Source organism: Petromyzon marinus, chromosome 34 (assembly GCF_048934315.1).
Source record: "Petromyzon marinus isolate PM22_M1 ecotype Great Lakes invasive population chromosome 34, UKy_Petmar_22M1.pri1.0, whole genome shotgun sequence".
Taxonomy (NCBI): domain Eukaryota; kingdom Metazoa; phylum Chordata; class Hyperoartia; order Petromyzontiformes; family Petromyzontidae; genus Petromyzon; species Petromyzon marinus.
In genome coordinates this window covers 11294573-11314358 of record NC_133700.1, presented here as the reverse complement: position 1 = coordinate 11314358, position 19786 = coordinate 11294573, and the positions used below count along the sequence as shown (strand labels likewise).

General features: G+C 52.2%; 1 protein-coding gene across 4 annotated transcripts in view; it reads left to right on the top strand.

The window, feature by feature from the left end:
* The window catches only part of OLA1 (Obg like ATPase 1), a 69555-nt gene that overhangs the window by 27575 nt on the left and 22194 nt on the right, over positions 1-19786 (top strand). For all 4 annotated transcript variants that reach the window (XM_032965701.2, XM_032965703.2, XM_032965704.2 and 1 more), the window contains exons 6-7: positions 4974-5054; positions 9222-9319. In XM_032965701.2, the coding sequence (XP_032821592.1) occupies positions 4974-5054; positions 9222-9319 (179 nt within the window). The remainder of the gene's footprint in view (positions 1-4973; positions 5055-9221; positions 9320-19786) is intronic.

The window sequence follows — 19786 nt, the reverse complement described above, 5'->3', positions numbered from 1 at the left end:
TGTCTCTTTTTTTTTGTGTCTCTTTTTTGTGTGTGTCATCTGTCCGAAAAGTGGCAGATCAGCCAAAAACACCAGCTGTTCGGTAAAGGGCGCAGAAAAAAATAATTTGCATCATAATGAGCGATTCCCACCCTGCACGTTACATCGTTATGCGTTCTGCTAATTAATATAAATCGCGCAGTATCAAAGCGTGTGTCGGCCCTTATCAGAAGCGCGGGATAAACACAATTGTCCATGATAAAGTCCGCATCGCCTACATGCTGTGTCGCATCAAAAGCACAACATCACACTGTGTGAAAACGTGTTTTTTTCTCCCTATACGTAAAAACGGAGTTACATCTATTTAGAAACTGTTGACGGTCATACTCAAGCCCTGGCGCTTTAATTATCAACCTCTCAAGCCGTTTTTTATTTGCAGAAGTGAGATGGAAACGTAGAATGTATTGACGTAAATGAACGTCGGCTTGTCGGAAGAAAAGGAAGGGGTAAAACCGCGTGAAGAGTCGCCGACTGATTTGCTTGGCGTTGCATGTGGTGGTGCTCACGGGAGCGCCGCAGTCGTAATTCCGGTTATGAGAACCCCTCCAAAAAACATCGCCTATGTATGTACGTATGTTGACCTTCTTTCACACCGTACGTAGCCAACCGTGCTAATCGGAGGTGCGGGGGAAGGCCAAACCTCTCGACGAAGTCGCCCATGTGCTCATTCCGCTCGACCTATTTACATCGCTGTGCCTCTCCGCGGCACGGTCATGCTCTTGAAAAATAAAACAAACTTAATTTCACGCGATGAACACAAACCGGAGAGAGAGAGAGAGAGACTGTCGCATGTGACCTGAGGCAGTGAAGCCCCTCTGTTGAGTTGTAATTAGTGGCTGCCGCATGCAAGGGGAGTTGCGAGCAATTTTTTTTATTCTTTGTTTAACCCCTTTCCGTTTTTTTGGCGTTGGCCTCGCAGTCCCTGCGGGTGCATGTGGTGCCCGACAGAACTCCGTTCCCGGCGAGACATTAATTCAAAGGCAGAAGCGCCGTGCCGCGTTTGATTAAAATGTCTTTTTTTTTTAGCAGGCATATTCCGAGCTGCGAGCGTGGATTACGCACACTCTCCAGCTAATTAAAAACTTTCCAGGGACCCGTCTTGTCCGAGGCAGTCCCGTCTGCGTTAACCCGTGGCTGATAATCTGTGTGAAGTGTGCGTGTTTATATTTTCTGTTCATGTTGTTAAATTTCGAGCCCAAGTCTACTCGTTATGTCCAGCGCCAAGCGAAACATGTGGAGTGGCGGACGGCAGCAGCGTTTGCACGTTCTTGGAACAAAAGTCCTGGTGCCGGCCTTGTGAACGTTCGATAAATGTAACCCCATTAGCCGCACTTGGTTAATTCATGGCTGGATTATTCTCCGGGCAAGGATTGGAACGCTGTGTTGTCGGCGGTTAGAATTCCCCGTGCGTCTGTCAGGGGCATGAAGATCACCCCTCCCCGGTGATTGGATGAATCGTCACGATTCCGTGGTCAGGATTCAATTAATTAATCGATTAGTCATTTTGTCCAGGACTGTACTGTCTGGTTTTACCATTTGTCGCAATCTCTCTCGCTTGCTTTGCTGTGTTAGTTCTGCGCTATTTCCTTTAAGTTACATTCCATAGTAACAAGAATAATAATTATATACAAACTACTACTGGGTGAAGGCCTCCCCCACACTCCGTGTTGTTTCATGACCACGCTGGTCGGTGTGGGTTGGTGATGGTGGGTGGGTGGGTAGGGTTCGTCTCTCCACTCATGTCACAGCAGCCGGGAATCAAACTCGGATCGCCGGGTTCATAGCAGGATACATGAATCACTGCTGCACCGCTCTCCTTGGTACAGCGGCTGGCGGGCCACTCCAAGAACTTTGTTCGATTCCCGTCCGCGTCTTAAGTAATTTACTGCAGCAAAGACCAACGATGGTAGACTTTGACAGGTTCTGGACCGTTCAGATAAAGGTTCAGACGTGCAGTTGCTTGCCCACGGCACCACTGCTGGCATCTTGACATGAAACTCCTCAGTGCCACAACCCCCAACGGTCATTGCAAGGGAGTGAACCTGCAGATTTCACTCCTTCACGATGACGGTGAAACTATCGCCGGGATGTACCCGAGGAGAGCAGGCTCTGGGCCTACGGCAGGCTGATCACCGCTGGGAACGTCGCCCTCCATTTTTCCACCCACACTAGTTTCCGCACCGTTTCCGTGTGGCCGTCGCCAATGAGGCTCGGTGTGCCGCCGTCAAACCCCTCCCCCCCCCCCCCCCCGGACCCTCGCCGTAACCTCGGGGGCGCGGCGCGTGTGGAGTGGGGTGGCTCGCCACGCCGGCGCTCCAACCACGCCGGCGCTCCAACCACGCCTCCGCTTCTGCGCTGTCGCAGTGCCCCTACTCACTGGGTCGTGGCGCTCGGCGGATACAACCGCCGAGCTCTCGTCCCTCGCTGCGCTGGTTTACCCCCCCCGCCCCCCCCAACCCCCCCCCAGTATCACGAATATTTTGTTTTTTGCAATTCCGCAGTCGCAATTCGATTCGAGAATCGGGTTTATTTGTTATATCGTTGTAGATGTAGCCGGTAGGTGTAGGCATCACACACGCTAATTGTACATAATGTATAAATATCACATGCTAGTTCACAAAGCTTGTCTTCGGCAGGCAAAATGTTTCAATAAATATCGTAATTAACTTGATGTGATTTTTTTACAATTTTTATCTACGATCAGGCACGAACAACTACTCCAAAAATTTGTATTTTTCTGAAAAAAAATTCACTGTTGACAAGTTGATTCAACTTCTTATATTTAAAGACATATCCATCGAAAGCTGCTCAATTTAAAGATACTGTTCTTTTTTTTTATTCGAAAGAACAAAAATGTATCAACTTTATACTCTCTCAGGGGAAGCTCTTATCTTTTACCGTTTTAGAATTCAGATTTGAACATCATAAAATTATATTTTATCATGCTAAACTGCTTCAATCTGAAATATCTGGAAAACAATAAAATATAGAATAATGAGTCTCGCTTTAATTTTATTTGATGTTTAAAGCTCTATCAAACGAAACAAACCACAATCTTATAATTTGAACAGTTTCTGAATGACACCACGCGCAAATGTAATATGGGGCACTTAAAATCGAGATTTGGGCGGTTTTGAAATGAAAAAATCTGGTATTTTCAGATTTTTCCTGTTGTTCGAGTCCTAAAAGCTGCCTATATACCAAATTTCAGCTTTCTCTTTGACGTGGGCCTGCCTGCACTGTCATGTCTCAAACATTTTTTGTTTTTCCTTTGTGTTCTTTTTATCTGTGAAGCCTCCCTTGAGTCTCAAGACTCGAATGTTTAACATGTAACATGCTTTCGAAACCAATATTAACCGTAATAGAGGTTTTTGGGTTTAGATCGCGGAAATATGAATGTGTCGTTAAACCCGCCACCACCTAGTAACGAATTAAACCAGTAACGAATAGGCACGTTTTGTTTACGTGGCAAACCTTACTAATTGGCTGTTGTTGGGTGGTGAAGGCTTTAACGACACATTTATAATTGCGCGATCTAACCCAAAAACCTCGATTATGCATGTTCAGGAATGTTTTGCACTGGAATGTTTGCCAAAATTCCGTCTGTGCGTATGCCTCCGCGTGGGAGGATACCAGAGTGCCCGGAGAACAGCCCACACGTATGAGGGGATGGCTCTCATTGCCGTCATCTCGCAAGCCCCATGCCTACGACGTCTGCCAAGCCCTGGTGGTCACCCGTCCGGACAGTAGCCAGGCTCGACAACTGCTTAGCTTCAGAGATGCCGATGACATGTTTAGGTTGCTTTTATCCTTGCACGAATAGAAACCAAAGTGGCGAGAGAGAAGCCACGCTTCATCTGCAGATAACGTTTAGAAAGTCCGCACAGATGGGTCCGCAACCGACTCGCTGTACTGCCATCTGCCGGCCACCTGCGATTTGCGAGTTTCACACGTGCGATCCACCGTCCGTCTGCTGGCATAAAGGCGCATGCCCATCACACGGACGACAATGGCCGTGACAAAAAATGGTGATGAATACGAGGATAACGATGATGGTAGTGGTAGCGATTATGATGATGACAAAGATGATGATGATGATAACGATGATGTACCAAAGCCTTGGTCTAGAGCAGCGATGATGACAGGCGCTCACCGCTTTGAGGTTACAGACAGCTGGTGTCGGAAGCCGCCACAGTGAGCGCGGCGCAGAGCTGTAAGTGACACGGCAAACGGGAGTTTCACCAAACAAATAACGCGCGGATTTACAGTCGCTCGCATGCCTTGTTTGGACGTGTGTGTGTGTGTGTGCGTTTGTGTGGGGAAAGGTGGTGCAGTGGTTATTGTGTTGCGCTACGAACCCGGAGACTCGAGTTCAATTCCCGCTCATGGCCAACACCAGTGACGATTGTCTGAACCGGTCCTGGGCCTACCCTAGAGCGACTCGGCCTCAAATGAGTACCCGGTGCGATGAGTAAACGTCGCACCGGGTACTCATTTGTCCGGGCGTGGTGTTGCCGCCCCCACAACACCTCATCGTGCGCTGTGTCGGCCTTCGCCGGTGCTCGCGAACGGCACTTGCCCCAGCAGCGTGTGTAGACTGTTCAGGGGATTTTTGGCTCTCTGTCAGGGGGGCGGTTTGGTTTGGCTCTGCGGTCCCCACGTTTATCTTCCTGCTCGTGCCGCCTCCTTCCGGGGGTGCGGGGGGGACGGGAGGGGGAAACCCAGCGGCCTGCCAGGAGGACTCGGACTCGCTTGCCCTCGTTATACCGTTTCGTATACATTTATTTATTTACTTTACCCCCTGCTCTACTCATCCCCCCTCCCCCAACACAGCCAACTAGAATTCCCCCCCCCCCTCTTATTTTGGCGCCGAGCGCACTGCGCTTTTAAAAGGACTCGGCGGTGGAGCCCTAATGCCTTATCTCTGCCCACAGGACATCATGTGCAAGATAAAGAGCTGGGTGGTGGATGAAAAGAAGCACATCCGATTCCACCCCGATTGGAATGATAAGGAGGTGAGACCGCTCTGATATCCCCCGGTTTTTCTCATTAGCGGCCGACACCGCCGCTGCTACCCGCCGACCTCGGCCCCTGCCGCGCCACAACCACCGTGGCCCCCACCACTCCGCACCTCCCCCCCCCCCCACCGCCACCGCCGCCGCTGCTGCTGATGGTGGGAGGGCGGCGGGCAGCGATCGAGGAGGAAAACCAGCAGGCGCTTGTGGTTGTGGTGGTTGTGACTGCGGTGCTGGCAGCAGCATCGGTGATCGTAGCGGCAGTGGTGGTAATGATGGTGTGGTGGCGGTTAATGGTGGCGGAGGCGAAGGTGGTGGTGGTGGTGGTGGAAGTGGTATTAATGACGGTGTTGGTGGGAGTGGTGTTCATGAACGGTGGTGATAGTGAGAATGATGGTGTTTGTGGTTGATGGTGGTGGTGATGGTGGCATTCGTGGTAATGACCAGTGTTGGTGGTGATGGTGGTAATCATGTTGGTGGTGGTGGCTGTGGTGGCGGTGGTGCTGAGAAGAGGGAGCGAGAGAGAGCGGTGCGCGCGGTTGTTTAATCTTCTTCCACATCCACCGGCTTGATACGCAGCCTGTAATGCAAATGAGGACAACAGTGGGATGCGTTTGATACGCGCGTGGGAGTTCATGAGAGTGCGCGTATGTTTGAGCAAGCGTGTGTGCGTGCGTACATGCACACACGGACTTTAATCCGCCTTTAAACTGTCGCTGCACTCGTGTTCCAATCAGTCCAGAGCTTATTTTTATCCGTTTTCTCCTCCCGATATTTTTTCACAGTGTTACACTGCATATACAGTATATGAGCGTGAGCGCGTAGCTGCAGCGTGAAGCGGTTAGAGCACCTCGCTACGAACCTGACCCGCTTCAGGAACGATCCCTCGGCCTCCTCTGGCTCAACCCGACCTTAAATGAGTTCCTGGTGCCATGTGTGTATGCATCAGCACTGGGGGAGACAAAGGCGGCCGTACTTCATACTTGTGCACCATGCTGGCCTTAATAGGTGCTCGCTAATCAACACTTGCCCCCAACAGCCTGTGAAAGACGACACGGGAAGAAGGTGGGGGGGAGAAATCTTCCATCTACTTATTTGATTCTAGATGTACAACACTACTGCAAGACATGGCGCCTCCAGCCGAGCGTGAGCGACACAGTCTGCAGCGTGTTCCTCAGATGACAGTGCCGGCTCGGGAGCTGAACATCGACGTGAGCGGTCAAAGGCCTAGGCACGAAGCGCAACTCGTCCGCTTGGGCGCGACGGACGCTAGGCCCGGGAACATCCGAATAAAAGGGCAGCAAAGGTCGAGACACGCAGCGACGCCCTTCGCAAGGAGGCCGCTTCGCCACGGGGTGCAGGTGCCACAGCTGGTAGGACGTCAGCTCCCGCTATCTCCTACTCGGCGGCAGAGGTACTGCGCGCCAGGCCGGCGTCGGGTCTTCACGCGCCGAGCTCGTCGACGCGGAGCTACGCTCGACGATGCGCATCGCCGTCTCGGGAACTCTTCGACCAGCCCCTCTACCGTGGCAGCTTCCAAGTCCTGAGCGAACATTGCTCCCCCTTCACATCCGACGGAAAGTTGCAACAGCTAACTAGCGGCTGGGGAAAATCGACGCCGGGCTAGCCCTGCCGCTGCACAGAAGGTCTCAGGCGTCCACGTGCGCCGCACGTCTTCCGTCACCACGACGCGCGCCGCGGAGAGCGGCTGGCGAGAGGGACGGAGGACAACATCGTCACCAAACCGGTTCGTTACCGCGGATCCTGCAGTCTGTCAACCTGGCTCCAACCTACCCACGCCATCAATGTTCCGGACAGGGCAAGGTCTCTGTGCAGCCAACCTCCACCGCTGGGGTCTCCGTGACAACGACGACTACACGTGGCCACCGAGGACGCTGTCGCATTGCTCGGCGATTATACACACGCCGAATGAACGAATGCACACACTGTGCAGTTTACATCGAGGTATTGTTACCGATTGGTTCACATTTCCCCCGAGAAGAGCACGTTTGGCATGCCGGACAAACGGGTTGACGGTGCTCGACTAGAATTCGGTCCAATATTAATAACAACAATGACAAATCCTACGAATCACATTGTTTTTTTTTTTGGGTTAGACCGTGAAGGTATAATGCCATTGTCTATCTATAACCCGCCACCGCCCCACATATCTGATCAAACCAAGTTGTCACGTGGTCAAATGTGCCCACCTGATTTGATCTTTCAGCGAAGCGGAATTTTAAGGCAAGCAAAATGTTGACAATTTCGCGCGGCGTTTCGCCGGAGGAGATTATTGCGGCGTGGCGCGGCGGAGCCATTACACGGGCCCCAGCGTCCGCCCCCAAGGCGTTAAGAGGCGAACGAATTCCCGTGAAATAAAACAACCGCGTGATTGTTCCAGCGGGTGCGTGCGTGCGTCTCGTCCCACTCGCTGTTAATGCTCGTAACATTTTTATCCTGTGACGGTCGGCGGTCTCGATTATCCGGGGGTAACGGGATCGGGGAGGGTGGGGGCGTGGTGCCTCGGATAAAACAAACATGGAGTACTTGATGAATAGTATGTATTATAACGAGCACAAATCCACATTTTTTCCTTTTAATCCTGAAGATAATTCGACGTCTCACACACGCTGCGCTTGTATTTCCACTCGCTCGACGATTTTGTGAACGTTCCGCGGACTTTTGGGAACCCTTGCCACCTACGTTGAAGCATCGCAGTGGGGTCCGTCTTCCTCGTGTAATAAAGAACGTACACCCCTCTCGCACACTTTACATGCAACTTGTTGTCGACGTGAATGTGCCTGTTGGCATTATGTTTCTATTGTTGTGATTGCCGTTTCAGAGTGTTTGGCTCCTGCCGTAAAATATTAACGCGACAAGCCACTTCAATTGTATGGCTCAGTGGGCCTTACCTGGTAAAATACGCATGGTAAAAATGTTATTTGAAAAATAAGATGAAAATTGTTTGAATTGATTTTGTCCTTCAAATGGGCTTCGATGAAGCCACAGCGGCAGGCCTGGGTGACTCGTAGAGACGTGACGGCATGATGAGTTGTCTGGATGAGGGCTCGCTCTCCAACTGGAACGTCGTGTTTCCCGCCCCGGTTGTATCGCTCCTCCTTTGTTCCGTCTCCCTTGTGGAGTTGTGTTCGCTCCATTAGCCAACGTGTAACCGTCCATATAATTTATTGTGCATGTAATTAGCATACATTTGTGCTAATGTATTAGCCGTGCACGTAATTTGCACGTATTGTACATATATCGTGAATATATGATTCTTACACAATCACACCTGATTGATATACTGTACACGTATTGTGAGATAAATAATAATAACACTTTAAACAATGATAGTCGATATTCTTGAGGGGGTGCTGCCGTGGTGTTAATGGTTAACGCTGCGGTCCAGAGGTCGTCAATTTGAGTTGACCTCCTGGCGAGACGGTTTAGACAATTTGGGAAAGTTTCTTTAATCTCCCCGTCTCTGCCCACCCAGAGGTTGTGAACGGGTTCACCACACTTAGCCGATTGGCGGGTCACGTGTGGTATGTATGTTGAACTTCTTTTGCACCGTACATAGCCAATCGTGCTTATCGGAGGTGCGGGGGAAAGACGACAAACTAAACGCAAAAGAGCAGTTCGTTGTCCTTCCCTCACACCTCCGATTAGCACGGTTATAGCTGCGTAAGGTGCGAAAGAAGTTTAACATACATATGTTACTTTATAAAGTGTGGGTAACTCTCAAGTCTTCCAAGATGTCTGACGAGTGTAGAAGAGTAGACCAAATACCCTGTTGAGTTTCCCTCTCGTGGAGGCCGTTACGCCAGCGGTGTCATGAGCAAGCGATCACCTTCACCATTCAACTGAGGCGCACGGGCAGTTGTATCACGTGGTGATTTAGGCCTCAACATGGCTACCGGGGACCCATCAAGAGTCGCCACGCGGCTCGAAGGTTGGCACGTGCCGGTCGGTGCATTCATTCGTAACATTGTAATTCAAACAGTTACCAATTCCTGATTTACCAAACCGATTGTCGGTTCGGAGAACGATTACCGATTTACCCATCATCTTTTAGCAAGCCCATGAGATTGCTAGTCACGAGGGTTGCGACGTTATCAGGGCGGAGGAGGCTTTACCGTCGCCGCCGTCTCGCCCGTGTGCCCGCAGATCGAGGTTCTGAACAAGCACCTGCTCCTCACCTCCAAGCCCATGGTCTACCTGGTGAACCTGTCCGAGAAAGACTACATCCGCAAGAAGAACAAGTGGTAAGCCTTGGCGGAGACATCGGCTTGAAATTCAATATTAATTTACAATTAAAATAATTATCGTGCTCGGGGCCCACATTTGAGAGAAAGGGGGGAGGGCCCTTGCCTATGGGCACCTGGTAACCGGTCCCAAGTATGCCCGTGTCGAACCAATGTTGCTGAATTTATACTCTCCCGGAAGGCCGTGTGGCTGATGGGGTGTGCAAGAGGTGATTTTATTTTTTATGTCGAGGGACATGTGGGAAGGGGGGGGGGCGACGTAATGTCTGCTTCTTTGTTTTGTTACGCTCAAGTTGAAATCGGTGCTGTCCCGCTTACGTGAACGCAGGGCGGGGAACCCCTCTTCTGTTTACAGCTACGAGCCATTGGTGGGAATGCCACATTCCGATGGCAAGGGGGCGAGTCTATCCGTAGGACAACCACTGCCGACTGCCCTCAAATTGGTACTCATTTTGTCGATGCTTGAACTGTGAAGGGCCGAAGTCAATCCCTGACCGGGGTGCGAACCCGCGACCCCACGGTTTTGAAGGGGAGCATTTCTCCAACCGCTGTGCCAACTCGGCAGAAATGCCTCCTCTGAGTCTCGGGGCTCTTTGGCAGGAGGGGGGTCCTGCTTGGGAGTCATCAATGAGTGTTGTTGACTTGTGAGGTTTCTCCGGGATATTTGGTTTTCTGCTAGCACCTGTCAAATATCACGTTACACGCTCTCACGAAATTCAGACTCGCCGAAGCTTTCCTGGATTATTTTTTTATGAATTTGGATGAAGTGTAAACATGTCCTCTTTGGCCTTATGGACTTTGGGGGCCAAAAGTGCCTATCTCGAATGTCTATTAAGGCGAACAGCGCACGGAGGGATAGCGTGGCTGGTATACACTCACGAGTCATGAATACACACCCATGCGTGGAAGATCTTGATTTGATTGAACACAGCACTTTGACTGTCACATGTTGAGCAATTAGAATAATGATGTGACTTTACCACATACAGTGTTAGCCGACTTCTGTAAGCCATGCTTTGTCACCTTTGTCTCCTTAGTGCTGATGTTTACACACCACACAGCTTGCTGCACCTGCCATGCACACACTACCACATGCACCCTGACACAAAAAAACAAAGACCTCCGTATAGCCTTAACAGGCTGTAGGGGCAAGTGCTGTTAGCGAGCACCTATGAAGGCTGAAACGGTACACGAGGGGGTGGGTGGCCAGCACCATGCCCGACCGACTTTGTATCCCCAGTGGCGATGTTTACACACCGCACCAGGTACTCATTTAAGGCTGAGTCGATCTAGAGGATGCCCAGGACTGGTTCAGATAATCGTCACCGGTGTTGGCCGTGAGCGGGAATCGATCCTGGGTCGTTGGCTTCATAGCGCAGTGCGCTAACCGCTGCACCACCGCTCCCCACTCTGACACACGCACACTACCACACGCACCTTGCCACAGGCACTCTGCCCACACTCCACTCTGTGATAGGCACGGCTAGACCGCGTTGGCGCCTGTGTCCCCTGTGGCGTTGTCTCGTCCCCGCCGCACACCTCGCCCCGTTGTGATTCCCCTCTCAGTGCCCAGGCGGCGAAGGGGGTGCGTGGAGGTTGGGGGGGGGGCGACGGCGGGGGGGGCGGGTGATGAGAGTGTGGGTGGAAGTTGGGGCGGAGGGGCGGGCGGTGGCAGACAAAATTACATCTGTGCTCCTCTCCCCTCCCTCCTGCCGTCACTCTCACCTTTCTCATTTCTCTCCCCTACACTCAGCAATTACTTGGGCGATCCACACTCTTTGTGGGGATCGTGTGGGCCACACCACCCCCTCGTGCGCCGTGCTGGCCTTAACAGGTCCTTGCTAACAGCACTTGGCCCAACAATTTCTTCAAGGCTACACTGCCTTTTGTGTTTAGTTTGTTGTCCTTCCCCCGAACCACCGATTAGCACGGGTGGCTAAGTACGGTGCGAAAGAAGTTCAACGTACATATGCACGTATATTGCGTTATGTTACAGCGCACGAGTGCACAAAAAACACTCGGTCGTAATTCTAATGATGATCGTCGTCTTGATCGTCAGCGTCGGTGAAGTTCATACCACGTGTGTGATGGCTGCACGACTTTGCGAACGGAAGCCGAACGCAGTGGCCCCTTGTGTGTGTCGGGCCCCCGGGGCAGCTTGACCTTAAGCATCGTCTGGCGCGGGGAGGCGGGCGTGGAGCGATGCGGCCGCCCTTTGGCGCTCGCCGCCCCGTGATTGTAGTCGCGGAGGCGCTTCCGAGACCAGAATTCATCATTGTTCCCGCTACGAGTGCGGTCGTAGTAGCTGCAGTTGTGCTGCTTTCTGCCTTTAATCAGATGAGTCGTCCCCCCCCCCCCCCCCTTTCGATTTGCCGACATGGCGAGCTGACATTTTGATGATGAGCCGAGGAAAGGCCCACGTAGTGCCCTGCAACCACACACTACCACGCGCACCCTGCCACAACAACAACAAACGCCATTCGCCACTATGTGGCGGTGACGTCACCACGACGCTTGTGCCAGGCCATGTGCACCTTGAGGCCACGTGAAGTATTGAACGCCCGCTGGCAGAAGGTCACGGGGCAGACCCAGATGCCAGAGGTCGACTGACTGAGACAACTGGCTGATGCACCACCTGTGCCCCCCCTACTGTGCCAACTTGCTGTACTTTAGCCACCCGGCGCTCCGCTCGTTGTTGTGAGCGTCGCTCCTCCGCCCTCCGTTGTTGTTGGAGGGCGACTGCCTCCAACTGCCGAGGAGCGTCCTTCACGAGCCTCCTCCACAGAGGCCGATCTTGACACCGCTGGTACCAGTCATCGGCAAGTCCACTCAGCTCCACATCCTCCTGTACCACATCACCCAATCTCTTCTCTAGCCCATGCTACACCCGTCAAGCCCCCTCGATCCGGCCGAACAAAAGCTGTTTAGACATGCGGTGGCTGGGCATGCGGGCTACATGGCCCAGCCGACGCAGCCTTGCCTGCCGGAGGAGCTCACCGATGGGACTTTGTCCAGATCTTTCAAGGATTTGTGAGCTCCTCACACAATCCAGCCTGGTTAAACCCAGGATGGATCGTAGGCAGGCCAGCCTAAATGTTTCTAACCGGCGAAGATGTTCTATTAGGGGGGTCCACGTTTCGCAAGCATAGAGAAGGGAGGGAATGACTGGCCGAGAAGACCTGAAGCTTCGTGCAGAGTGACAGACCAGGTAGCTTCCACACAGCGTTACGCAACCGATGAAAAGATAATGCCGCTTGACTGATTCGTAGTGAGACCTCTGCTGTCAAACCGGAGCCGGTCATGAGCACACTGCCCAGGTATGGGAAACTCTCCACTCCACAACTGCCCCATCACCAATTTAGAGTTGTGGGGGAGGTGTATCCGATGGTACAAAATACCCAGGCAGGTGCTTAGTTTTGGTGGGGCTGATAGTAAGGCCCCCACCTCTTAGTGGCAAGCTCCAGGTTCAGCAGCAGCGCCTCCAACTCCTCCTCTAAGTGAGCAGCAATCACCAGATCATCGGCATACATAACATGGTTGACCAATAGGGAGCCATCCCTTGACCGTATCCGGGCATCGATCAGCCTCCCATTGTATCTGTACCAGATGGAAATTCCTCCGGTACAGCTATTGAAGGCTTCACGAACTGCGTGGTCGAAATGGATGTTAAATAATGTGGGAGCCAGAGGACATCCCTGTCGCACCCCAAGGTGTACAGGGAATGGCTCTGGCTCCCGGCCACGCAGTGTTACCCGGGCCCGCTCACCATCATGAAGGTCCTTAACGATCGTGAGCAGAGTGTCAGGGACTCCGAAAGCACGAAGAACAACCCAGAGCCCAGGCCTACTGATGGTATCATAGGCCTTGACCAGGTCAATAAAGCAGAGATGTAGGTCCGTCGCTGGCAAACCTCTTGGCAGTACTAATCGGTGACGAGAGGAGAAGCGTTTCCACCTGGCAGCACCGTTTCTAATATTAGCGCTCTCAGTTACTTCCATAAGTGCGTTGGCGATTTATTTTTCTCTTCTCAAAAATGACACCTGCTGCCGATGTGAATTTCCACATTCACGCGGTTGGCTATGTGCTGTGCGACAGAATTTCAACGTACATAAATACGTACAGCAGAATGTTATATGAGCTGCTGGTGTGCAAATGGAGAAGGGAGCGTCTCGTTATTGCAAGAATGTTTTTTGGCGCCTTCGTGGATTCCTCCGACAATATAATAGCAGGTCATCTCATGCCCCAAAAACGGCATTGCCGATGTAAGCGAGATTTCGGGAATAAATCCGTGAACCGACGGGGCCAGTCGACGGGCAGGCGTGCCGCCACGACGCGGACACATTTGCCCTCTTGGCCACGTTTCACCGCAAACAGTCGCCACCAAATCCTCGCCTTCCATTGCCGCTTCCTCGTAAACGTTTTTTGCTCGCGCGCGTGCCCCGGCTGCTTTGCGTTGTGGAGCCATGTCTGTCGCAGGAACGGCCCTTTACGAGCGCGTGTCAAAAAAAAAAACATTTCGGATTCCGCTGCATGATTTCTTTTGTAATTTGTATCCGGGCAAACGGCCACGGTCTCAACACACCCCACGTTTCAGCTGTACATAGAAAAAAATAACAAAACAAATAAAAACTTGTTGATTTCACAATTTGGCCTTTTCCGTGTTAGCTTTCATACGATTGGATGTTTGAAAAACCACATTGTCAAATATTGAGGTTGCCGCCACCATCGTGATTTGCCCGGATCAATCGACCCACTGCTAGATGAAGGCCTCCCCAAACCGCGACCATCCCCTCGCGGTCTTGCTATGCGAAATCCACCGATTGCCTTTGCACGAGCGGATTTTAACCGCTCCGTCGCTGGCGCGGCGGACGTCCCCTCGGGCGCGATCCTGGCTGTCGCTGCGTCGTCCTGCCGGGCCCGTGAGCTGCTCGTCCTGCCCGACCGCGGCCGGACGCCACTCTCGTGTTAACGACCTGCGCGGTACGAGGTGGACACTTTTCGTGTTAGTGGTCAATCCGGTTGCGTGTTTTAAACATCACAAGTGTCAAGAAGTAAGGTCCACCGCCCCCACCCCCCCCCCCCCCATTTAACAAAAGAACAGGATGAACATTGGGAAATTGAAAAAGTGAGGTTTTATTTTAATCAGCTTTTGTTCGTTGATGTTCAAGCGCTCACTCTGAAGAGCACGCTTCTTGCCCCCTCATCTTCTCCCTCCTGGCACTCGCAATTTGTTTGCCGTTGTTGACGACAAAAGACGCGCGTTTGGTCCCCGTCATTCAGACGGCCAAATTGCTGCCAATAATCGTCGTTAATTCCATTGCCCCTCGGGCAGAGCCCACGGTTTGACCAAGTTACACAATCTCCACAAGGAGTAGCCCTCGCCGCTCTACCCCGCTCCACTCCACTCCTCCCCAATTCACCCCACTCCTCCCCGCTCCACCCGCGCCACCCCTCTCCGCTCCACCCCGCTCCACCCCACTTCACCCCGCTCCACCCCGCTCCACCCCGTTCCACCCTACTCCTCGCTACGCCACCCTGCTCCACTCCACCCCGCTCCACCCCGCTTTTCCCCGCTCCACCCCGCTTCATCCCGCTTCACCCTAATCCTCCCTACTCCACCCTGCTCCACTCCACCCCGCTCCACCCCGCTTTTCCCCGCTCCACCCCGCTTTTCCCCGCTCCACCCCGCTTCATCCCGCTCCACCCTACAAATCCTGTCGCCCGGGCGGCGACAGGATTTGGCGCCGTACGCAGTGAGGGGGCGGAGGGTAGCGGGTGGAGGGTGGGGGGGGTGGGTCTGGAGGAATGTTGCTGTGGCGAGGCGGCTCGCCGGACACATAGCTGCGTGTCTGCGCGGCGGCGGTGGCGGCGGTGGCGCCACCGTAAAGTCGCGGTCGGCACTCCTCGCGTAAATTACGCGCCGGGCTGCGGTTTATAGAGGCCTCTGTTGCGAGCGACCGAGCCTGGCGCTTTGACGTTGACAGATCAATTGCGCCGAGTTTGTGCGAGCCGAGGTTGCGAGTGCGTGTGCGTGGGGAAGTTGTATCGGAGTGTTTAGGGTCGCTGTGCTGTACCACCACTAATCTGGGTTAGATTCCTGGCCGTGATGCTTACTGCCTGCAGATAGCGGGAATGGGAGCCTGTGTTCTCAGGTCTCCGCTAATATGGGAGAGGCTTTGGTCTAGCAGTAGATAGACCATGGCTCATACCGATGGTCAATGAGCAGTGTGGCAAAACCTCGGCGCAAACTTCCAAGCTGTTGACAAATGTATTTGATAATTAAAATGTACACGTGAATGAAGTCTGGTCCGGATATTGGCACTGTCGTTTGCAGATGTGTAAAATCAGTTAAATCAGTGAATGCTCAATTTAAGGAATAATAAAAAATTAAAAAATACGAATAGCAAAGAAACGATTTAATAACATACAATAACTTTAATAATATGCATTTGCATGTATTATTGATTAAGTTCTTGGTGCACAAAATCTAACTGTCTTAAGATAACAGGGTAATGTTCGTATTCTGAAGCTATTACCAAATATTACGGAAGTTTTATAGCGTAACAGATAACAGCAGTAATCGTAAAACGCAGGTCAATCGAAATCACATTCAGCGTTGGGAATAATTAGGAAGGTTGCCTGTGAATCACCCTCTAAAACAATTACCATCGCGCGGGAATCGATCGACAAAATACACACTTATATTCCCACACTTGTCTCGCTCATAAAAGACAAACTGCAAAATCGATGATGCGGCGACGATGCGGCGATAGTACGCGCAAGAAGAAACCCCGACGCGCCGCTCGCCGCGTGTCGGGGCGCAACTTAAACAAATTATATCGAAAAAAATCTAACACCGTGGACAAGGGGGATATAAAAGGATTCCCTTTAACTCGGGGTCACGGGACATGAATCCACAGCCTGGCAGGTTCATCTCTTAAAGGACCCATCGGGGTTTCGCGCGAAGTGTAAACGTAATTCGCTAATATAAATTCTCCCACCGCGCGCTCGCCGTAAAACGGCTCACGTGCTGGCTAACAGCCGTGTAATCACCGTGCTGTTTCGACGCTTCCCGCTCCCCCATCGGTCGCTCCCCGCTCGCTCCCCATGCTGACGGCCGCGCTCGCTCACTCGCGGAGCTCCGGGTGACGACGGGCGGCGGAACGAGACTCTTTCCTCCGCGCGCCGCGGTCGTGTTCCGTTCCGCCCGAGCCGTTGCGTGGGATTGATTTGATTTTGTTTCGTGATTGCCCGTGGGGCTTCGGTCCTTCAGTCCTCGGGGTTGTTGGATCGCGTTGATATGGAGCCATCGTTCCGTGTTCGTGCGAGACACCGGTGGAGCAGTGGTTAGCCCGGTGACCTTTGTTCAATTCCCGCCCGCAGCCAACAATAGTGGCAAACGGAACCGGTCCTGCGACTCGTGTAGGTCAACTCGCCATGAAATTGGTACCCGGTACGATGTGGAAACGGGCACTGGGGAGACAGAGGCGGCCAGACGTGGTGTTGTTCACCCTCCTCCTCGTGTGCCGTGCCAGCCGTCGTAGGTACTCAAAAACAGCATTTGCCCCAACAGTCTTTGTAGCCTATACGGGGGTGGAGGCCTTTGTCTTTGAGACCCATATAAATGGGGGCATATTAAATGGTGTGTGCATGAGGCAGCACAGCAAGTAGGTGTTCTTGTATTTCAAGTTTACCTCTTTGGAATTTGAACATTCCCCTTTGTTTATGGGGTTTTCTGCCAAGCGCTCCAGTTTTTCGTCCACACAAACATACTGAAGTAGCGATCGACCGAACATCTTAAAGGCAGGGTCCTCGCGAAACAGACCCCCGGCGGTGTGTGTGGTGAAGCTGTCGCTCTGCGAGGGTAGATCCACTGCTGTTGTCATTACACAGATCGCCGCAGCGATGACGCGTTCGCCCCTCCGTGCGTGCGCCCCTTGATGGCGGCTTTTGTGACGGGCCCCCCCGGATCCCTTTGTCAATTCCTTTCCCAAAAGAATCTTGCTCTTGGCGAGGGGCTGTGTTGTAAAATACACGTGGTGTTTTTTGCCGTAGAAATGAACCTTTTTTGAGCCGCTATTAAGGGACGGGCCCAGGTGTCTAAGCCCGTGGATTGACAGCGAGTTAGGGCTGTGCTTCAAACAAAAACAGTATTAGCCAGCTGCCGTATCAACAAGGTTTTTTTTTTAAAGTAAAAATACTCGCGAGCAGCGACGGGAACGGACGAGGTGGCAGCTGAGAGAAACTCCGTCCACTTTGCGGGTAATAACCCTCGTAATATTTTGTGCGTTAATGCCAAACAACTGACATCTTTTGGGCTAGAATTTAAGGTGTGTGTTCAGCGCACGGTCAGTGTTATTTACACGTCACATTGAAAGTAAAATAGAAGCGTTTTTAACGTGAGGTGCGTACGTTTACAAACGTCCGACATTTTATGAATGCAGTCGATGCAACCCGCGTCCTTCAGCGGTGGAATATAACTTGTGCTCAGTTTAACACGTAAGGAGGCTTTCGCGAATCAATATCTTTCGTAATCCAGGCTTTTCTTTTCGTTTGATCGCATAAATATAAATGTGTCGTTAAACCCGCCACCACCCGACAGAGCCAGTTGGTAAGGTTTGTCACATAAACAGAACATGCCCATTCGTTACTTGGAACAGCACACCAGTATGTTGGAGAGCAAATCAATTTTTCTTGTAAATGTTGTGGATTTGCTCTCTAACACGTGACAAACCTTACTAATTGGCTGTGCCGGGTGGTGGCGGGATTAACGACACATTTATATTTACGTGATCTAACCCAAAAATCCTCGATTATGAACTTTTACTCAAGGAAGATGAATTTCAAGACGTGTTTGGCTCTTATCTTGTCGCTACACAACCAGGTTGCGCGATTTTATTCGTAAGATTTATTGATATTGAACGAGATTTTAAACTTTACTTTTAGGACATCATGAGAACGTCAATTGAAAGTCTTTGTTTTTCATTTACGAAGCTTCAAACTCACGTGCACCACACACCGTCCGTACGTAGCTGCAATTCAATAGCCGTTTGCTCTTTGACCTGCGTCCCCCTTTGCAAGTAGTTAACTCTTCATGAATGCATCACGTCAGTGAATAGTTGACGCGTTCAGACCCAGTGGTGTAACGACGCTTCGGTCCATCGATTTAATATCAGCTCACGAAACGCGCATCGAAGCATGTGTGTGGGAGCCGGCGTGTGCCGATTCCTACACACGGCTTACTTGAAGGGGGTTCACATGATGCCCCCCTCTCCTGGAGCCGCTACAGTGTAAAACAAATAATAGATTGTTAAATGACATTGCGACCCGGGATCACGGATATTCGGGGGGGGGGGGGGGGGTGAAATTGTGACACCGCTCTTTAAAATGACCTTGGACACGTGAAGGAACGAGAACGAGCGGAACTTACGCAGCCAGGGCAGCTAAACTGATAGATTCATGGCACTGCTGATTACTGCTGGGCTCGGCTCGGCGGCAAAAATTATATTAGCGACGGGTTTTACCCCTAACTTACTTCACAGCGACAAAGGTCCTCCGTTTAGCCGTTTACAGACTGTTGGGGGCAAGTGCTGTTAGTGAGCACACGGAGGGGGGCGGTGGTGTGACCGCCTTTGTCTCCCCAGTGCTGACGTTTACACACGCACAAATTTAAGGGGGCAGGCCCCAGCACCGGTTCAGGATATCACTCGCCAGTGACGTTGGCCATGGCCAGGAACCTACGAGTGCACACACACACACGCGCATACGTACACACACGCGCACGCACACACGTACACACGGGGTGGTGCGTGCACGTGCAACGGTGGCTTAGCCATGTCACGGCTGCACCGCCCCCCTCCCTTCACCTTGCCCCCGCCCCCTTTCCCGTTTTAATTTTAAATATTTTTTGTTTATCCCCACGGGGAATGTGCCGTGCGGAACGCAGAGCCCTTCCAGGTGAGCCCTTCAAAGTGAGGGGGGGGGGGGCATGCGCGTTCTGTCCTCCCAGAACTCCCGGCTGATCCCACCTGCTGACCCCGGAGAAGCCCCGTCCACCCCCTTTTCTCCAAAGCGTTTCCTAAAAAACGCGTGGCTGTGGGCTGGTCCCGGCTGACGGCCGCCCCTGTCATGTTTTCCCTCCGGCCTCTCCGGCCTGCACCTTCCGCGGGGACCGTCTGCCCCCCCCCCCTCCGTGCAGCTCGCCGACTCGCTCGTTGAACCGCGAGCCTGATGCTCGTGGGAAAAAAATTTGCGGATCACGGAGAACGATTCTCGCTCGGAATGCCCGGCCGTACAGAAGAAAAAGGGTTTTGTTGTCTGAGGTCCCCTGCACTTATTTTCATCCGTCACACGCTTAATTCGCCGCAACAGTCATATTAAAATCACATTTGTGTGCCGCATTTTAATATCGGCTTGTCTGCCAGATTTCAATTGCACGTTAAGAGCTTTTGGGTTTGTATTTTTTAT